At 47.7% G+C, this 15811-nt stretch overlaps 2 protein-coding genes across 2 annotated transcripts; both read left to right on the forward strand.

The window, feature by feature from the left end:
- Positions 1-12080: 12080 nt before the first annotated feature.
- Positions 12081-14031, forward strand: MIND_00627300 (Zn(2)-C6 fungal-type domain-containing protein; the record flags this gene model as incomplete). Its single annotated transcript, XM_037363016.1, has 10 exons — positions 12081-12411; positions 12466-12518; positions 12568-12606; positions 12657-12765; positions 12819-12850; positions 12900-13122; positions 13171-13362; positions 13415-13428; positions 13480-13611; positions 13657-14031. 10 exons carry the CDS (start codon positions 12081-12083, stop codon positions 14029-14031), a joined length of 1500 nt encoding a protein of 499 aa, XP_037220937.1.
- A 198-nt stretch (positions 14032-14229) lies between these two features.
- On the forward strand, positions 14230-15228 carry MIND_00627400 (Haloacid type II; the record flags this gene model as incomplete). The annotated part of the gene is made up of 6 exons (XM_037363017.1): positions 14230-14350; positions 14404-14458; positions 14509-14566; positions 14617-14719; positions 14768-14927; positions 14976-15228. The coding sequence occupies 6 exons, from the start codon at positions 14230-14232 to the stop codon at positions 15226-15228; spliced, it is 750 nt and encodes a 249-aa protein (XP_037220938.1).
- Positions 15229-15811: the final 583 nt, after the last annotated feature.

Here is a 15811-nt window from a genome sequence, read left to right on the forward strand (position 1 = left end):
AGAAGGCACACCCTTCCGGACAAGCACATCCTCTTCTTCGCCAAGACCTTGTAAAAATCAAAGAATATAGCCAACTTTCGTACGGCGGCGCTGGCAACGACGCGGACACAGCTTCTGAACTTGCGGATTCATTTGGTGTGTTGGCTATCAGCACGACGGGCTCTTCAAGATACTTTGGACCAACGGCTGGGCATTCTGTAAGTCGAACTATAACATGCTTACTTTTCCAATTCTTTTCTTATGTCCCCCCAGGCATTCCTTTCTGTGCGCGATCAAGCTCCGCTTGAAATCTCAATTCATCTCCACAGTCTCAGGGGAGAGCGGACCCAATCCTGTGCGGGTTCCCATGGGTATCGCGGGTGGGCATATGCCCATGGGCATGTCCTGCAGGATGGGTCTATCTATCCTGCAGGATGGGTCTATCCTGCAGGATATGTACCTATCCTGCAGGATGGATAGACCATATACCCATCCTGCAGGATGGGCCTATCCTGCAGGATAGATAGACCTATCTTGTCCTGCAGGATAGGTCAGACCTATCCTGTCCTGTAGGATGAATCGACCTACCCTGCAGGATAGACTATCCTGTAGGATAGATAGGGCAAAATCCATCCTGTAGCGTAGACTGTCCTGCAGGATAGATAAACCCAACCTATAGGATAGATTTACATATTTTTATATGAGAATATCCTGTAGGATGTTTGTTCTCTCTAAGCAACCTATAGGATATCATATCTATCCTATAGGTAGCCGCCAATGTATACTGTAGGTATGGCACCATCACGTGGTTATATTGATGTCCTCACAGGACGCGTCTGAGACACGCGTCGACCAAACCAAATGGTGTCACATTTTTTTCCTTTGCTACCATAACCTCCGAGGAAAGACTATGGACACAGATACTACCACTCCTCTACCTCCTCTTGGTTCTACATGCCTAAGCTGTCAACGGGGAACTATCCTATTTAGCAAGAGGTCATCTGGACGGCATCATCCAGACCACAAAGGCCTTCTGTTCGTCAAGGTATAATGTAGTTTCTGTTGGCACGAGCAATACTGAGTTTCTTAGTGCTCAAATAACTATTATGACTATGGTGGAGGACACCTGCCATCTTGGCTCACAACAACGGCAGTAGAGGGCAAGTGTGGTGGCTTCTGGTGGGTAGCAAATGGCGTTCATGCCAAGGTGCGTCGACCTTCCTGAAGTAAATTTTTGGCTGACTATAAGTAAACTCTAGCCCAATGGTTCCACCAAGTGTCAAGGACCTTATTGCGCTGCCGACGGTGATCGCAATGCCAATTGTACTCATTGGCTATGTAAGTTATGCTGCACAGGCTATATGGGACTGTATGGGGTCGACTACCATTGCTGTAACCTTGCCACACACCGTACTACAGCAACAGTGACCACTCCTAAGAAGAAAAAAACTCGGGCCTACTAGGTATGATTTATTCTGTATATTTTTCAACGTGCTAAAACTAGCCCTAGGAAATACACCAAGTCATACTGCTACCATGCCCTTCTGGACTCCTTCCTCTGAACCTACACTTACATTGACTCCTTCTGCACCTTCTATATCCTCTCAAACGCGTATCCTGGAAGCTCCAGGTCAAGCTTTTCCCTTTTAATATATTCCAATACTGAATGTTCTTTCAGCATCTGAAATACAAATTGAACAGCCACGGTCGCTTCCTCTCCATGGCCATAATCTTTCTCCATACTGGCGTAGCTTGCCCCCAGGCTTTGTCGAGAATTCAGTCTCAAGAACGAAAGATATAGCGAAGCCTACCACAGCCAAGGCACCACAACTTGAAGTCGCATGGTGCAAGGTAGCTTATTTACGCTTTCCTTTTTTGAATACATTGTCTAATATTATCCTTAGGAATTAGACGAGGCAAATGCACCTATATTCTGTACGGCTGCCGCACCAAACCTTCCCAGCTTCAACCCAGCAGAGTCTATATCTGTTCGTCTTATGTCCGATCTCTCTGCTGAAGAGCTGGTGGCGTACGCTGTTCTGACTAATAATATCTGGGTGGGTCGTGATATGCCGCTTACTGGGCTGTCATCCGGTCAGAAAGTTATTCTTGGACCATTCAAGTTTTCGGGTAAACGGTGTGGCAGCGTGGCAATGCGACTAGACTTCTCAAGCACACGTAACAAACGTTCTGCCCCTCCTATGGTATTGGAGGAGTCACCTTCTAAAAAAATCAAGGCTGAACACTCGTGCGTAATAACAAAACTATTTTTGAAAAAAACAGTTAATTTTCAATATATAGGGATATAATTGTTATTACCGATTCGAAGATGAAGATATCTTCAGTGCTCCCAAGATAAAAACTGACTTGAAGTAAGTATTTGCTAGTTCGTCAATATGACCTGAAATAATTGTAGATTTCCGGGCAAATATACCTTCGACGTTCACACAAAATTTACACAATACACTCAGAAGCTTGCTATCAAGTCGCGCCTAGCTGTCGTTAAGGACGTTTTTGGATACGCCGTTTCAGATACGACATTCTATCGTCACTACAACCTATAATGCGCACGCGAAAATATTGACGAAATCAAACGGCTCTTTCAGGCAAGTTTGGATGCAGGTCATAGTGAGACAGGACGGTGGAATATAGTATACTCACAGGGCATTAAGCATCTCCCCAAGGCTGCCCGCAAATAGATACTATATACTCTACTATCCTATAGGACATAAAATTAGTTAGCTTCTTGTAATGTCACACCAGTGTGACTTTCTCTCGAAAAGCCAAGTCGACATCCCTATGACTCCGTCCCTACCTACCCTTACCTTTTCTCAAGATGTTCTGTAAGTGCTTGATGTTACAGTCAGCCCTTCATAACACTAATATGAAGTACTAGTGAAAAGCTGCCGATGAATCATCTAGAGACCCTTGTGGCCAATCTTGGTCGATCGGGACGACGTCGCGCAGCAGGAAATACAGAAACCCGAGATGCTAAGATGAAACGTCTTGTTGCACAGCTCAAAGGCCAGGAGTTTCCATACAACTACGATATCTTGGCTCTTGGTACAGAAGGTTACAGCAAGATGAGCCATGTCGAGCAGGTTATCTGGGAGGCCATTAAGCATTCTCTCATCAAGATGCCTGAGGCTCCTCTGGTGAGTACTTCTGCTCTTCTCAAGTTTTAGAAGATGCTAAAACTATGACTAGGTTGTTACATCTGATAAGCCTGAAATCGTTGGCGACCAGCCAAAAAAGGACGATCATTTGAAGGATACACTGCCTGTAAGAAGCTAGTATTTAGATCTATAACTTGACTTAAACCTGCCCCTAGAGCACAGACGGCGGGAGAGATGAGGATAAAGGCTCTGTTGAACAGGAAAACATTAAACGCAAACGTCGCCATACGGTGTGCCTTCTCCATCTACTCTTATATCTTATTGATTATATCAGACAACCTCACAAGGCTCAACCGACTCAGAGAAACCACCTCATCAGCGAAGCTTTTCGATTTTATCAGACAACGAGTCAAATATGCTCCAAGAAGAAATCAAGCGTGTATTCATCACAAGTAATACTCTGTTTCCGGTTTTACAAATGCTCTGATTAATATGAACAGTTGACTTTGTTTTTGAGTATGCCGAGTCTAATGGCCTTAGTGAACCTGTCATATTCCATGGTGGCAAGCAACAGCGTGATCCAGATTGGACTCCCGCTGTTGAGAGTGGAGTACTCAATGTGCCCTATGATTTTACTTACGCGGCCTTTGAATCTATCCGGACCGAGGCACCAATTACTCTTGGTATTTTTCTGTTCACCACACTTTTGAATAGTACTGACACACAATACTACAGGGCTAGAAACTGTTACCCTTTACAAGCATCATCATGTCATCGACAACCTCACTCTCATGCAATCACCAAATCTTGCTGAAGCTCTTCAGAGTATTCAAGGATTTGCTGACCGATGCTCTCGGAACTGTAGTCCCAACTGTACAGGCAGAATTGTTCCGGAAGATGCCCCTACATCTTTCTATCCCACAACTATGTTCGAGAACTCAAACGCACGCTACGGCGAATTCCGTTGGCATTCTGTTCACACCCCGTCTACAAAGGAAGGCTCGACCTTAGACTCTGATCCTCAAATCGCCATTATCAGCAATACACCAGATGCTATGAAGGACGGCACAGTTACCTATACGGCTACCGTGGAGGTTATTGTTCTACGCAATACACCTCATCCTGTGTTTCGCAAGGCAGAGAGGTTGGACAATGAAGAGGAGGAGACGTTGGAGAAGTCAGAGAAGTCAGAGAAAGAGGACACTGACAGGGAGGGTGAAACGCTAGACGAGACACAGAGCTCGGCGTCACGGTCCAGGAGATCACGCGGGCGCTATGAGTTACCCTTGCGGGCTGGGGACGCTGCGACATATCAGCATGCCGAGAAGCTTATTAAGGTATACTTCCAGGGAAATGCGCTGTGGGAAGAGATGTGTGGTGGTAAACAAACTAAACCAGTCAACCCTAATCTGGAGAAGAGCTTACTCCTGGGTCATGCATTGTACCATGCTGGAATAGAAATTCGGGACAAAAGACCACAGTCGGAACACGGTAACTTATGGAATTGTTATATCCTTTTCTTCACTGACTATTCTCCAGAACCTTTCCCTTTAGCTGCATGGCAATATGTGATGAAACGGCAAAGCGAGTGGATTGGCACTCTGCGAAGTATAGGCTTAGTCATTCAACGCGAAATCATCAGTAACGCGGAAGTGCCTAACCTTTCCCAGTTCATGAAAGACTATGCAGATTATCTCCGTGACACGCTTAACCTGGAGCGTAGCAAAGGAACACTCAAGAAAGATTCAGGCAAGACATCTGTCTCTGTCGACTTGACACTGGAGGCTCTGTATGCAAAGTTTGGAGAGCCTTCGTTGGATGAAATGTCGGATGTCGACGAGCGTGTTGCCAAGGATTTAGACCTGCCTATCTTAAAGCGAAGGACAGCGGTGAAAGGCAAAGGCAAAGGCAAAAATAAAGCATAGCATTTTGTAACGGTCTACATATCATCAACATAATCACTATCGTTTGGGTCGTCAATGTCCATAAAGCCGTTCAACATAACCTGCTTGTAGCGCTCTATAGCTATGTTCAACTCTTCTTCCCAAGACTTTTGCACAGTCACCACAAACCGTCTCCCCCAAAAGCTGAGCAATTTCGCATAGACGTCGATCCGGAGGCTGAATTGAATCCACCGCAACGTCCTCCTTGCAGTAGGGACATGTGAACGTAGCATAAATATGTTGACCATAATCCCGTTGCAGGGCCATGCGGTACAGAGTTTGCAGATACTCTGTCAAACATGGAGTGCATAGTAAACAGTTTCGGCACTCTGTACTGAAATATATGTCAGAGTAAGAAGTAGCTTGCAGATCGTCTCACCATGCGGATATAGGCTGTCGAGCAACGTCGTAACATATGCAACAAGTTGCGGACTCGCGGCCTATGTAGAATATCAGTAAGAAACAATATATGTCGATTAAGCTTACATTGTGCCAGCAACTTACGGGTGGGACTGGGGTTTTCAGAACCTGGCCGCCTGAGTGTGGGCTGTACCGCTTGACTTGACCATTTCAGTAGACATTGTGCCAGGCCAGAAGCTTTCCCAGGTGACTAGAGGTCTTTCCTTGGCAGCTTCTACAAGTCTCTCTCTCTCTTGAGGGTCTAGTTGTGGTCGACGCACAGACATGAAGTCGGACGGAGCCAAGAGATGATGTCACATAAATGTCACACGCAGGTGTTAGGAAAAGAAACCAAAAAACAATGCAGAAATACGCTAGAACTGACTACTTTACACGGGGTAGACACTGGTAGAGAGGCACTGAATCCATCTAAAGAAGTATATAAGGAAAAGTGGAGAGAATAAGTCGAATGACACATACGATTCCCTCTGCTTTCAGTTTGGCCATGTATTGGTCGTAGATAGCATGCTGCCGCTCCTCGATCTCATCACTGTCCGAAGTGGGTTCGTCAAGCTCGAATTTGGTGCCAGAGCCCTAGGTATTCTCTAAGCATAAACATCAAATATGAAGAAACACGCACAAACAGGCGGTCATATGGTACAACCAATGCTTCAGACAACTGCACTCGCAAGTTGAATATGCATTTGAGCATTGCATGCTCCTCTTGCTCCATATCCTGCAAGTTGCGGCGCAGGTGGCGAATGCGCTGGGTTAGTCGCTGGTTCCTTTCTACTAGACGTCGTTGCGTCGCCTGTGCTCGTGCCCTGCAAAAAGAGGCAGTCAGCCATTGAACTAGAGGAAAGGCCCGACAAACATGTCATGACTTGCGGTGGGGTGGGTTTAGACTTGCAGCTGGTGTGGGTGTTGCTTGGATTGCCTGTCGTCACTTCGTGTCACACGGAGCGTCACGCTAGTCACTCGGTCAACAAACGTTCACCAGCAACGTTTTCGCGTCAACAACGCGTTACAAACGCGTTACAGGTCGTGTCTGTTTAAAAGGCCAAAGGTGAGTTTGTTGATGCTTTGCTTTCTGCTGCCACCTACCGCGATTGGTACAGGGCAAAGGGGAGCAGCGTGCGGACGTCATCACCTGTTTTTGTTTCCCCAACCACCACCACCACCACCTCGCTTCAACCCTCTTCGCCCAGCCACACCCCCACCCTCCCCCAGACCACCACTCTTGAATCACCCCAGCGCCTGATGTGGCCCACAGCCGCCTCTTTCCCACCCCGCCATGCCGCCACCTCACACGACAGCCCACAGCCCCTCTTTCCCCCCCCGCCACTTCCTCCCGTTCGATAGATGGCGGCCCCGCACGATCGCGTGTGAGCGATGTGACTCATAGCACAGCCGCCAGTTCTCCCACCATCCAACACCACCACCAGCCTCTGCGCGTCTTCCCCTGCCCGCGAACACGCCCGCGAACACCCACGCCCGCGAACACGCGAGCACGCCCGCGAACAACTCCCCGCTTGCCCGCTTGCGCCCGCCTGCCACAGCCACTCGCCCGCCAGCGCAACACCCACGCCCGCTTGCCCACTCCCCGCTTGCCCGCCAGCGCGAGGCGGTGGCGCGCCCCAGCGCGAGGCCACTCGCCCCGCCAGCGCTTGGCAAGCTCGCCACTGCCCGCTGGCGGGGCACTTGGCAAAGCCACCCGCCACCCGCCCCAAACCCTCGCGCTTGCCTGCCAGCGCTGGGGGAGCGCCTGCACGCCCAGGCACGGCGCCCGGCCCGGAAGCACGTGTCTCGCCGAGGGAGCACGTGCTCGCCCGGCCGCTGCCGGCCCCTCGCGCTCGCGGACGGCCGATGGGATGGGGAATGCTGCAGGCCCAGGCACGGGCTCTCTTGGGCTCGTCGCCGGCTGCCCGCCAGCCAGTGGGTGCTTGCCACACCTAGTTGAAAACGATGATATCTATAGTTGGAATACGGTATGGTGCTGGCCCTACCTATGTATTTTCGACTTATATTCTTCTTTCCTAGGGTCATAGAGTTTCAGCAAAACTGTTTATCGAAAACGTCATGAGTCATGAACGTTTTGTAGACCAGCTCACGTCGACACCCAGCAACTCTTGTCTTCTTTTGTCGTGGGATAACTTTCGCAGTGGTTGGATCGATTGGGTTCAGTCGACAGTCCGGGCCTTGGTAGGCATTTACTTACTTACTTTGAAAGTGCTAATGATGATTCAGAACTTGGCAGGAATACCTTCTGCTGATGATAACTGGGATCTGGTCGATCTTTGGCGAAATCTAAACCAACTCAACCCTGCTGAGCTCAACATTGAACGAACTGGAGTTCTCTATGCCATCTTTGTTGTCTCTCGCCAATCGCGCCAGTCCCTTAATGCTTTCAACCGACGTGTACACCATCCTGAACGTGACGGACCATCATCTCAGCCACCAAAGAAGAAGCAAAGGAAGAATCGGGAAGATCTCTCGTACGGGGAGGCTGCAGACACTGAGCATTCAGAGAATCGGGGAGTTTGCCCTGGATGTCAATTCAAGGACGCTGACCAAAAGTGTATCCGTACTATCACTGTCAACAAGCGGACACAAGCCCAAGTCGACAGACTTCAAGGTGCACTTTTTACTTATGGAAGTGAAAAGGATGTGGTGGGCTATGAGGCAGGGGTAGGACGTTATCTTGATATTGTGGTCAAGTCTCACCTACCTTATAGAAGAAGATTCGCAACCCACATATCGAAAACTTTGCCGAGTACGGTAGCCGTCCTGAGGTCTTCGAATCATGTGGGCGGGACATTACAAAGTTTCAGACATCGGACGGTACCTTTGTGAGTGGGCCTTTTCCAAACCACTCAATCTAACAACACATTTAAGCGCTTCGCAGTTCAGTATCAGGCCTTTACTCCAGATGTGTATGAGGAGCTCTGTGTAAATCATGCAGAGGTTGGAGAGTATGCAAATGCGAAGAAGAGAGGGAGCAAGACACAGGCCGTTGGAAATATGAAGCTACTCGGTAATCGCCTCGCATCTGGTGGTGCACCTGGTGAGGGTTATGGCAGCTATGCCTGCCAGAGTGCCAGAACTCCTCAGGCTGCAACAACATATTTGAACGCTGCTCGGGTTTGTTTCACATTTGTTTTATACCTGTTCTGAAATTTCCATACTAGGTAAACGACTATATGCTAGCTGCCGCCAAAAGGTATAGCACCACATATAGTCAGGGAAATAAATGCGGTAGGTAAGGATTTAAACTCATTCGGTAAAAGCAGTATGAATGCTTTTTACTGCTGGGAATATGGAGCGCCACTGCACCCAGATAGCGATGCTACCTGGTCTCTATGTTGTCAACTCAAAAAGCAAGCAGCAGATGACGAGTTTAATTTTGCTTATGCTATCTGGGGTGTTATCATCCGAACGGAGGAAAATGCTTTCTGGTTCGTTTTGTCTGAATGATGGCTGATACTGAAATGGTCTGTAGGATATTCCGACCTGACGAGCTTCATGGGACAGTACTTCCTAGAGCATCTACCTATGCTAAGTGTCGCTCTCGAGGAATCCATACAACTATTCGGACAAAGGACTTCAATGCGGCCAAGATGCGGGAGTCGGCACGTAGAAGTTATGTTTCACGCACACAGTATTGGAATACACTTAGTTAATAGATCAACTATCTTTATGGAGCTACTGAGATGGTTCTGTATGTGAAGCTAACCACATAGCCTTTGCATGCTCCACATCAATTACAAAAGGCTGGTTGCCTTTGCGCTCCAGTTCTCTAAGAAACCATTCGTTGCGCAGGTAGACCATTTCATCTAGGAAAAAATTGAATCTAGTCATGATAATGAAGTTCTGAATAATAAGAGAAAAAAAATACTTACCTTGCCATAGACATCTCTCTAGTAATTGCCTGGAATGCTCCATACCAGACATTGGTTTGCTCTGCTATAGATGAATTGAGCATCCATGAACCATCAGTTAAACGCAGTTCAGGACAGAGTGCTGGATTGGTGTTCTGGTTGCAAAAGGTATCTCCGTCTTCTTGATGATGATGACGTGCATGGAAAACATCTACAACAAACCGAACATGATCAAATGAGTGGTCATTCTGAGCTTGTATATGCTGAAGTAGACCACATGCATGATCATAGAAGATGTGAGAAGGCTGCAGCCATGGGTGAGGAAAGATCCCTTTTAAGAAATCCTACAAACTCTTAAATATAAAAAGATATCATATAGACTTTGTCTACGCACCTTGACAGTAGATACTCCTTCACTGTGAAACATAGTTTGGGGGCGACAATAATACCGCAGGGCAGGACAGCAAGTTGGTCATGGTGGGTATTGTTAGCGTGTCAGGTCAAGCTTGAGACCACCTCCCGTTTTCTTGTCGTTATTTCTGTGTAAACTAGACAATGATGTTGCTTGCTTGCGTGGGGAGTGTGTTGATACACCGCCCTTCACAAGGCGGCGTTGCAGATCCAACAGTGCAGGTTCCATAGATTTGCTATGCTCCTCCTCCTTTGCACGATGAGAGGGATTACCACACGTAATATGACCAACTTCTGCTTTATCAGTACATGTCCGCACAAGACACCGATCAATCAGATCAGCATGATCTGGACAGAATTTATCTTTGATTGATGCCAGAGGAACTTGACACTTGACAACACGGCAACAAGGAGGATAACCAATGGTAACGCCATCAGTAACCACACCATGAATACACTCTAGAAAGATAATAAGAGAACTGATAGATAGCTAAGATAACAGACATACGAGCAGTGCCATTGGCAGAGTCCTCTGGTGGGATGATTTTGAAACACCCATGACATCCATGATGACGCTGGGGCTGACCAGTTGCTGCCATTAGAGTATTAAAGCTATGCAGTGTATCATCAAAGCGATGATCTTGCTCTCCATGGTGTGAGGTCACCAATTGGATTCCATTCATACGGGCTCTTCTCAGAAGAGCATGAAGGTAGAAGGCATCTAATACTGCACTTTGAAGTATTTATGGAGACAGACGGGTTTGGAGAACAGTGTCTGTAATTCCAAGGCTAGAGTTATAAGATCTTGCCAGATTAGTCGTAGAGACACTGTATAGAGTTGAGTAGTGATATAAAAATATATAAATTTATTAGACTCACTGGGAGGAGCACATAAGATCTTCAAAGAAGACACAGAGCTTATCTTCAACAAATGAGGTGGTTTGAGAATGGATATAGGGTTTGTAGTCTTCATAATAGTTTCTCTGAGAGCTGCCATCTATTGCCTGAGAGACTGAGTATGCATATCTGTAGCGCGTATGACAGTCTATAGGTTGGTTTAGAAATATGACTATAGTTGGATAGAATACCTACATCTACAGTAGAGGGCAACATCATAGACAGGAAGAACTCCGTTGTGAAGTGTATACAACCGGCAAAGGACCTTGTAGGTATTTCCTAATTTGGCACCTTGATGATCGCAAACTGGATTTTGGCACGTTCGATATGGGGGTAATAGCATATAAGCACCTGAAAAGTTTAGTTATCATATCAATGAAGGGATATATAATGTACCTAAGTCATGCTCAGGGCCATTTTGTCTTAAGAGCTCATTAATCTCTGTATCCAGATTAACCCCCTTCCACTCCATAATATGGTCTCTGAGTATCTCCCAGAGTTGTTGAACTTCAGCTTCCTTGTTGAGACCATCTGCAGGGAGAATATGCAAGGCAAGAAAGGAAATGACGTTTTGTGGTAAGGGTAAAGGCTCTCCATGGTAGCACGGAACATGCATCAGCTTAATGTAGTCCCAGAGACGCCGAACAACTGAGATATAGAGCAGCACAGTATGCTGGAGTACTGGAGTAGCCACGGTATTTCTGGCTATGTCAGCAAGTGGGCTGGCCATAGTTGTAAGAATGAAGGGAAAGATGGTGGATAAGATCAAGATGGTAGCGGTCTCTCTGATCAGATTGTCACATAATGTAACCTGTAGGATGCATAATTCTATCCTGCAGGATAAATGAGAGCCAACCATCCTGCAGGATAGCTGTTTCAATTATCCTGCAGGATGGTCCTTTCATGTATCCTGCAGGATGGGTCTCCTTTATCCTGTAGGATAGGTGTATCTATCCTGTAGGATAGGTATATTACTATCCTGCAGGACAGATAGGATAGCTATCCTATAGGATTGGTATAAGTATTCTACAGGACATATTCATACTACAGGACAGATATCTGCTACATATCCTATAGAGAACCGTTTCTACAGGACTGGTTGGTTAACCTGTAGGATAGATGTTCAAGCATCCTGTAGGATAAGTCCACCTATCCTATAGGATATATAGAGCCATCCTGTAGGTTATGCCCACATCAAATTACCATGGGAAAATGCCCATGGGCATGTGCACAGGATTGGGCGCATTCTGTCTCAGGGCAGCAGTGGCAGTGACCGTGCTGAGTATGCACATTATTTCGACCATCTAGTACACTCAATACCCTTCCCAACGTATGGAATCCAATGGGGTATCGACTCTTCCCTCCAAACACTGCTGTCTTCCCTTCCTGATGTCAACCAAGCGAAGGAGCTCTGTGACATATACATCGCTGACGCGTCTTTCTACGCCGCAATTGTAATGCCCCAAGACCTGCAAATCCTTCTTGCTGCCATTTACTCCTCACAAAATCGCTCGCCCCACGCAATTGCCGTGCTTTTCTTTGTATTTGCCCATGCAGCACTGGTGGATCTTGCTTTACCGGCTTACAACACATTGGCCGATGCCTTCTTCGACGCGGGACGGGTTGCCTTGGCACTTGAATCCATATTTGAGGGTGCTGATGTGCGCACAGCACAAGCGCTCGCGCTCGCCGGCCTCTACCACGCGACTGGCGGACCCCGATATAGCACCGACAGCTCGTGGACAATGACATCTATGGCGATGCTTATAGCTATGCGTTTGAAACTTCGTAGGCTGCATCATGATTTATCTCTAGTCGAATCGGAACTGATATAAGCCCTAGATCGGGAAAACACACACCAGGAATCAGAGTTAGAGTTTGGGGACATGCGGAGAGTAAGTATGCGCGAATTCAAGTATAAATTGACCCAGATGAGACTGCTAGGCACTATTCTGGGAGCTGTACTCTTTGGATACCTATCAGGTCCATTCAAACCTGCCCGTCTCAAATAAATTACTGAAATCAATCCATAGGCCTTGTCGTTTTCCCGGCCACTCAGCATCTCCGCAAGTGAAGTTGATTGTGAATTCCCAAAGGACAAGGAATCAAGTGTATCGTCAGATGGTCAAACTGTACCTGGTTGTGGGTTATTTACTGGCCATATCTTTTCAAGTTGACGCTTTGTTTCCCAACAGTCTATCAAACCAAATGGCGATTCACGAAAGAGGTGGATTTCTCGCCATCGAGCGAATATTGTCCTGAAGGCATTCCTGCAGATTACAGCGCCAATCGCAATGACTTATTCTAAAGCTTCAAGTCCAAAATATGAGCAAGTGATGGAAATGGACCGCAAGCTTCGTCGATTCATTGAAGTCACCCGCGAGACCATGATGCATTATGCGACCGAGGCTTCGCCAACACAACCTTCACAGTCCAACCGACCGCTTTATTTTCGCACATATATTCGAGTGAATCTGATTCCCAGATTTTGCGGTAATTGTGAGTGACTCCATTTGACTGGCTGGTCGCAGTTTCAGACTCTACTAGTGCTGCTTTACATTCATCGGACTGCATTTGTGCAGGCACTGAAGGACAACCCCGACAATCCCCTTGACAGTCCATTTGCCAGCTCGTTTCTTGCTGCTTATCGCGGCGCGTTGATGATCGTCAAGTCTGATTCGCTCAGCTTCGAGATTTTTCCTGCCAGATTTCACCGCTGGTGGGTTATATACAAGAGTCGTAAGTCGTCATTGATGATACCATCCACCGTATATCTTATGCTCTTCACCAGTTAGCAATGCCGCAGTAGGTCAACATTCGCATCACCGGGGGCAGCAGTTCATAATCTAAATTCAGTTTATTCTCGGGTCCATTGCGTGTAAAGCACCAAAAATGGACTTTGCATCGACCGCACTGCGCTCCTTGGACCAGGCCCTGGCAAATCTAGAGATTGGAGCGAGACAGTCATTTCTGGTCAAGGGTTTCTTGGTAAGAATGCGACGCACTCTCATATTTTCCATTGATATATTCCAGCCTTCTCTTCAACGACTGCGCAACACCGCTGCTCTTACCTTAGACATGCAAGATAGCGGACTACCGAGCCAGGCTCATTTAGATGTTGGGGATCTGGCAGATGAAAATGATTTCGAGCTGTTGGCAGGATCTCGCGCTGTCCTTCGGCCCAGAACTGTTGTTGAGCCCGCCAAATTGTCTTTAGTAACCGAGACAATGCCCCATATCCACAACAACTTGGGCTGGATGCAGCAGCCGCTGGACATGCGTTTGCATAGTCATTTGATACCGGATCCCTACGTTCAACCAAACGTTGGTGGTCAGTTCGCGAGCGATCCAGTGTCTCTGCTACCAGAGATGATGGTTCTAGACTGGAGCACATTTCTCGAAACTTGAAAGCCTTAGAATAAGTAGCTAATATGTTGGAGTAGCCTACAGTCCTCTCCAATCAACGATACGATACTTTTTCCAAGTTCAGTTACCTGCAAGGACCTGATCGGCAAAAGCGGCTCACTTTGCGGAACGTGACCTGGACTATTTTCTTCTTTCTCCCCTCTCACATGCGTCGGAGCCCCTTCCACGCTTTCTTCCACCATGACGGAGAACCCGTTGCCTGATGTGCAAGCCCTTCTCTTCGATGTGTTTGGAACGGTGGTCGACTGGCATGGATCGGTGACGGCGGAGCTTGGGGAGTTGGGAAAGACTCATGGAGTTGGTGAGTGTGAATCAGGAGGAGTTCCACACCGCTGATTAATGCGTACTATACAGATGGAGACTGGTCGTCTTTTGCCCAGACATGGCGCAAAGGATACCTTGACACCACGTTTGTTCACCGTGAAGCAGCCCTGGCAGACGGTTAACTCGTTTTGGAAGGCGACAAGTCGCACAGGGCGGGGTCGGCCCAGCAAGTGTTGACGAGATGCACCGCCAGGTGTATTGTATTTTCCGCCTTATACTGGTTCTATCGCTTATACGAGTAAGATCCTCGAAACCATCCTCTCTGAGCCGGAATGGGACGGCCTTGCTGCGAAACTTGATGGCAGTGGCCGCGACCAGCTCAACCTCGCGTGGCACCGTCTCCACGGTACTACTTCGATACTACCTTCGGGACGCGTTCATTAACAACAACCAGGGTGGCCTGATTCAACCCCCGGTCTCTATGCGCTCAAGAAGCGGTTCATCCTTGCGACGCTTTCAAATGGAAACGTTCGTCTACTCGCAGACATGGCCAAGTTCGCCGATCTTCCTTGGGATGTCGTCTTTTCTGCCGAACTTTTCAGCTCCTTTAAACCGTATGAGCTTTACTTTGTCTCGAATGGAATTTTGAATTGCTTTTCCAGGAACCCGAAGGTCTACCTTGGAGCAGCCCACCATCTGTCATTGGCACCTCGACAATGTGCTATGGTTGCGGCCCATATCTACGATCTTCGAGCGGCAGCGGCACTGGGAATGCGAACTGTTTATATCCGTCGTCCCGGTGAAGAATCAGCAGAGGTCGGCCAAGTCAAGTCCAAGGCTGAAGGCGGAGATGTTGATGTGGTTGTCGACTCATTCATGGAGCTCGCCAAATTATGTGCTAACAACACAATCTAACATGTTGTACCCAACCGCTCTATTGACAGACCTCACAGGCTGATGATATGCACTCGGCCGTGTGGGTTTCCTAAGATCAGCACTTGCTAAAAGCGACTGTCTTCTCCCGCCCATCTATCCGGTAAATTAACGAGACTGCGTTTAAAAGACCCCCCAACTCCCGTTTCATGTAGGCTTCGACGCATGTTGCAACGACGCAACTGAGAGCGTTATGATTGAGTGGTCTTCGCGTCGTGATGACCTCCCGTCTGTTAGCGCCCGTGGACATTTGGTGCGGGAGTACCTTTAGATCTGATCCGAGAAGATTTGCGTATATAAAGCTCGAGAAGAAATTGATAAAAAAGGCGGTGTCTGCGATGTCCACATCCCAAAGAACGAGGTCAACACCGTTTAAATTCGTACGACTCTGCTGACCCAGTTTTTTTTTACAGGGTCGCAATCGCGTGTCGAACGTGCCGCCGCCGCAAAGTCCGCGTAAGCCGACATAGCTCTTGTTATTGGAAACCATCATGGTCAGGATTTCTCCATAGTGCAACGTCTCCGAAGACCCACCAGTGAACCCGTGCGAGCGCTGCCAGAAAAA

The sequence above is a fragment of the Mycena indigotica genome, assembly GCF_014461135.1.
Source record: "Mycena indigotica strain 171206Taipei chromosome Unknown Mind.scaff0005, whole genome shotgun sequence".
Lineage (NCBI taxonomy): Eukaryota > Fungi > Basidiomycota > Agaricomycetes > Agaricales > Mycenaceae > Mycena > Mycena indigotica.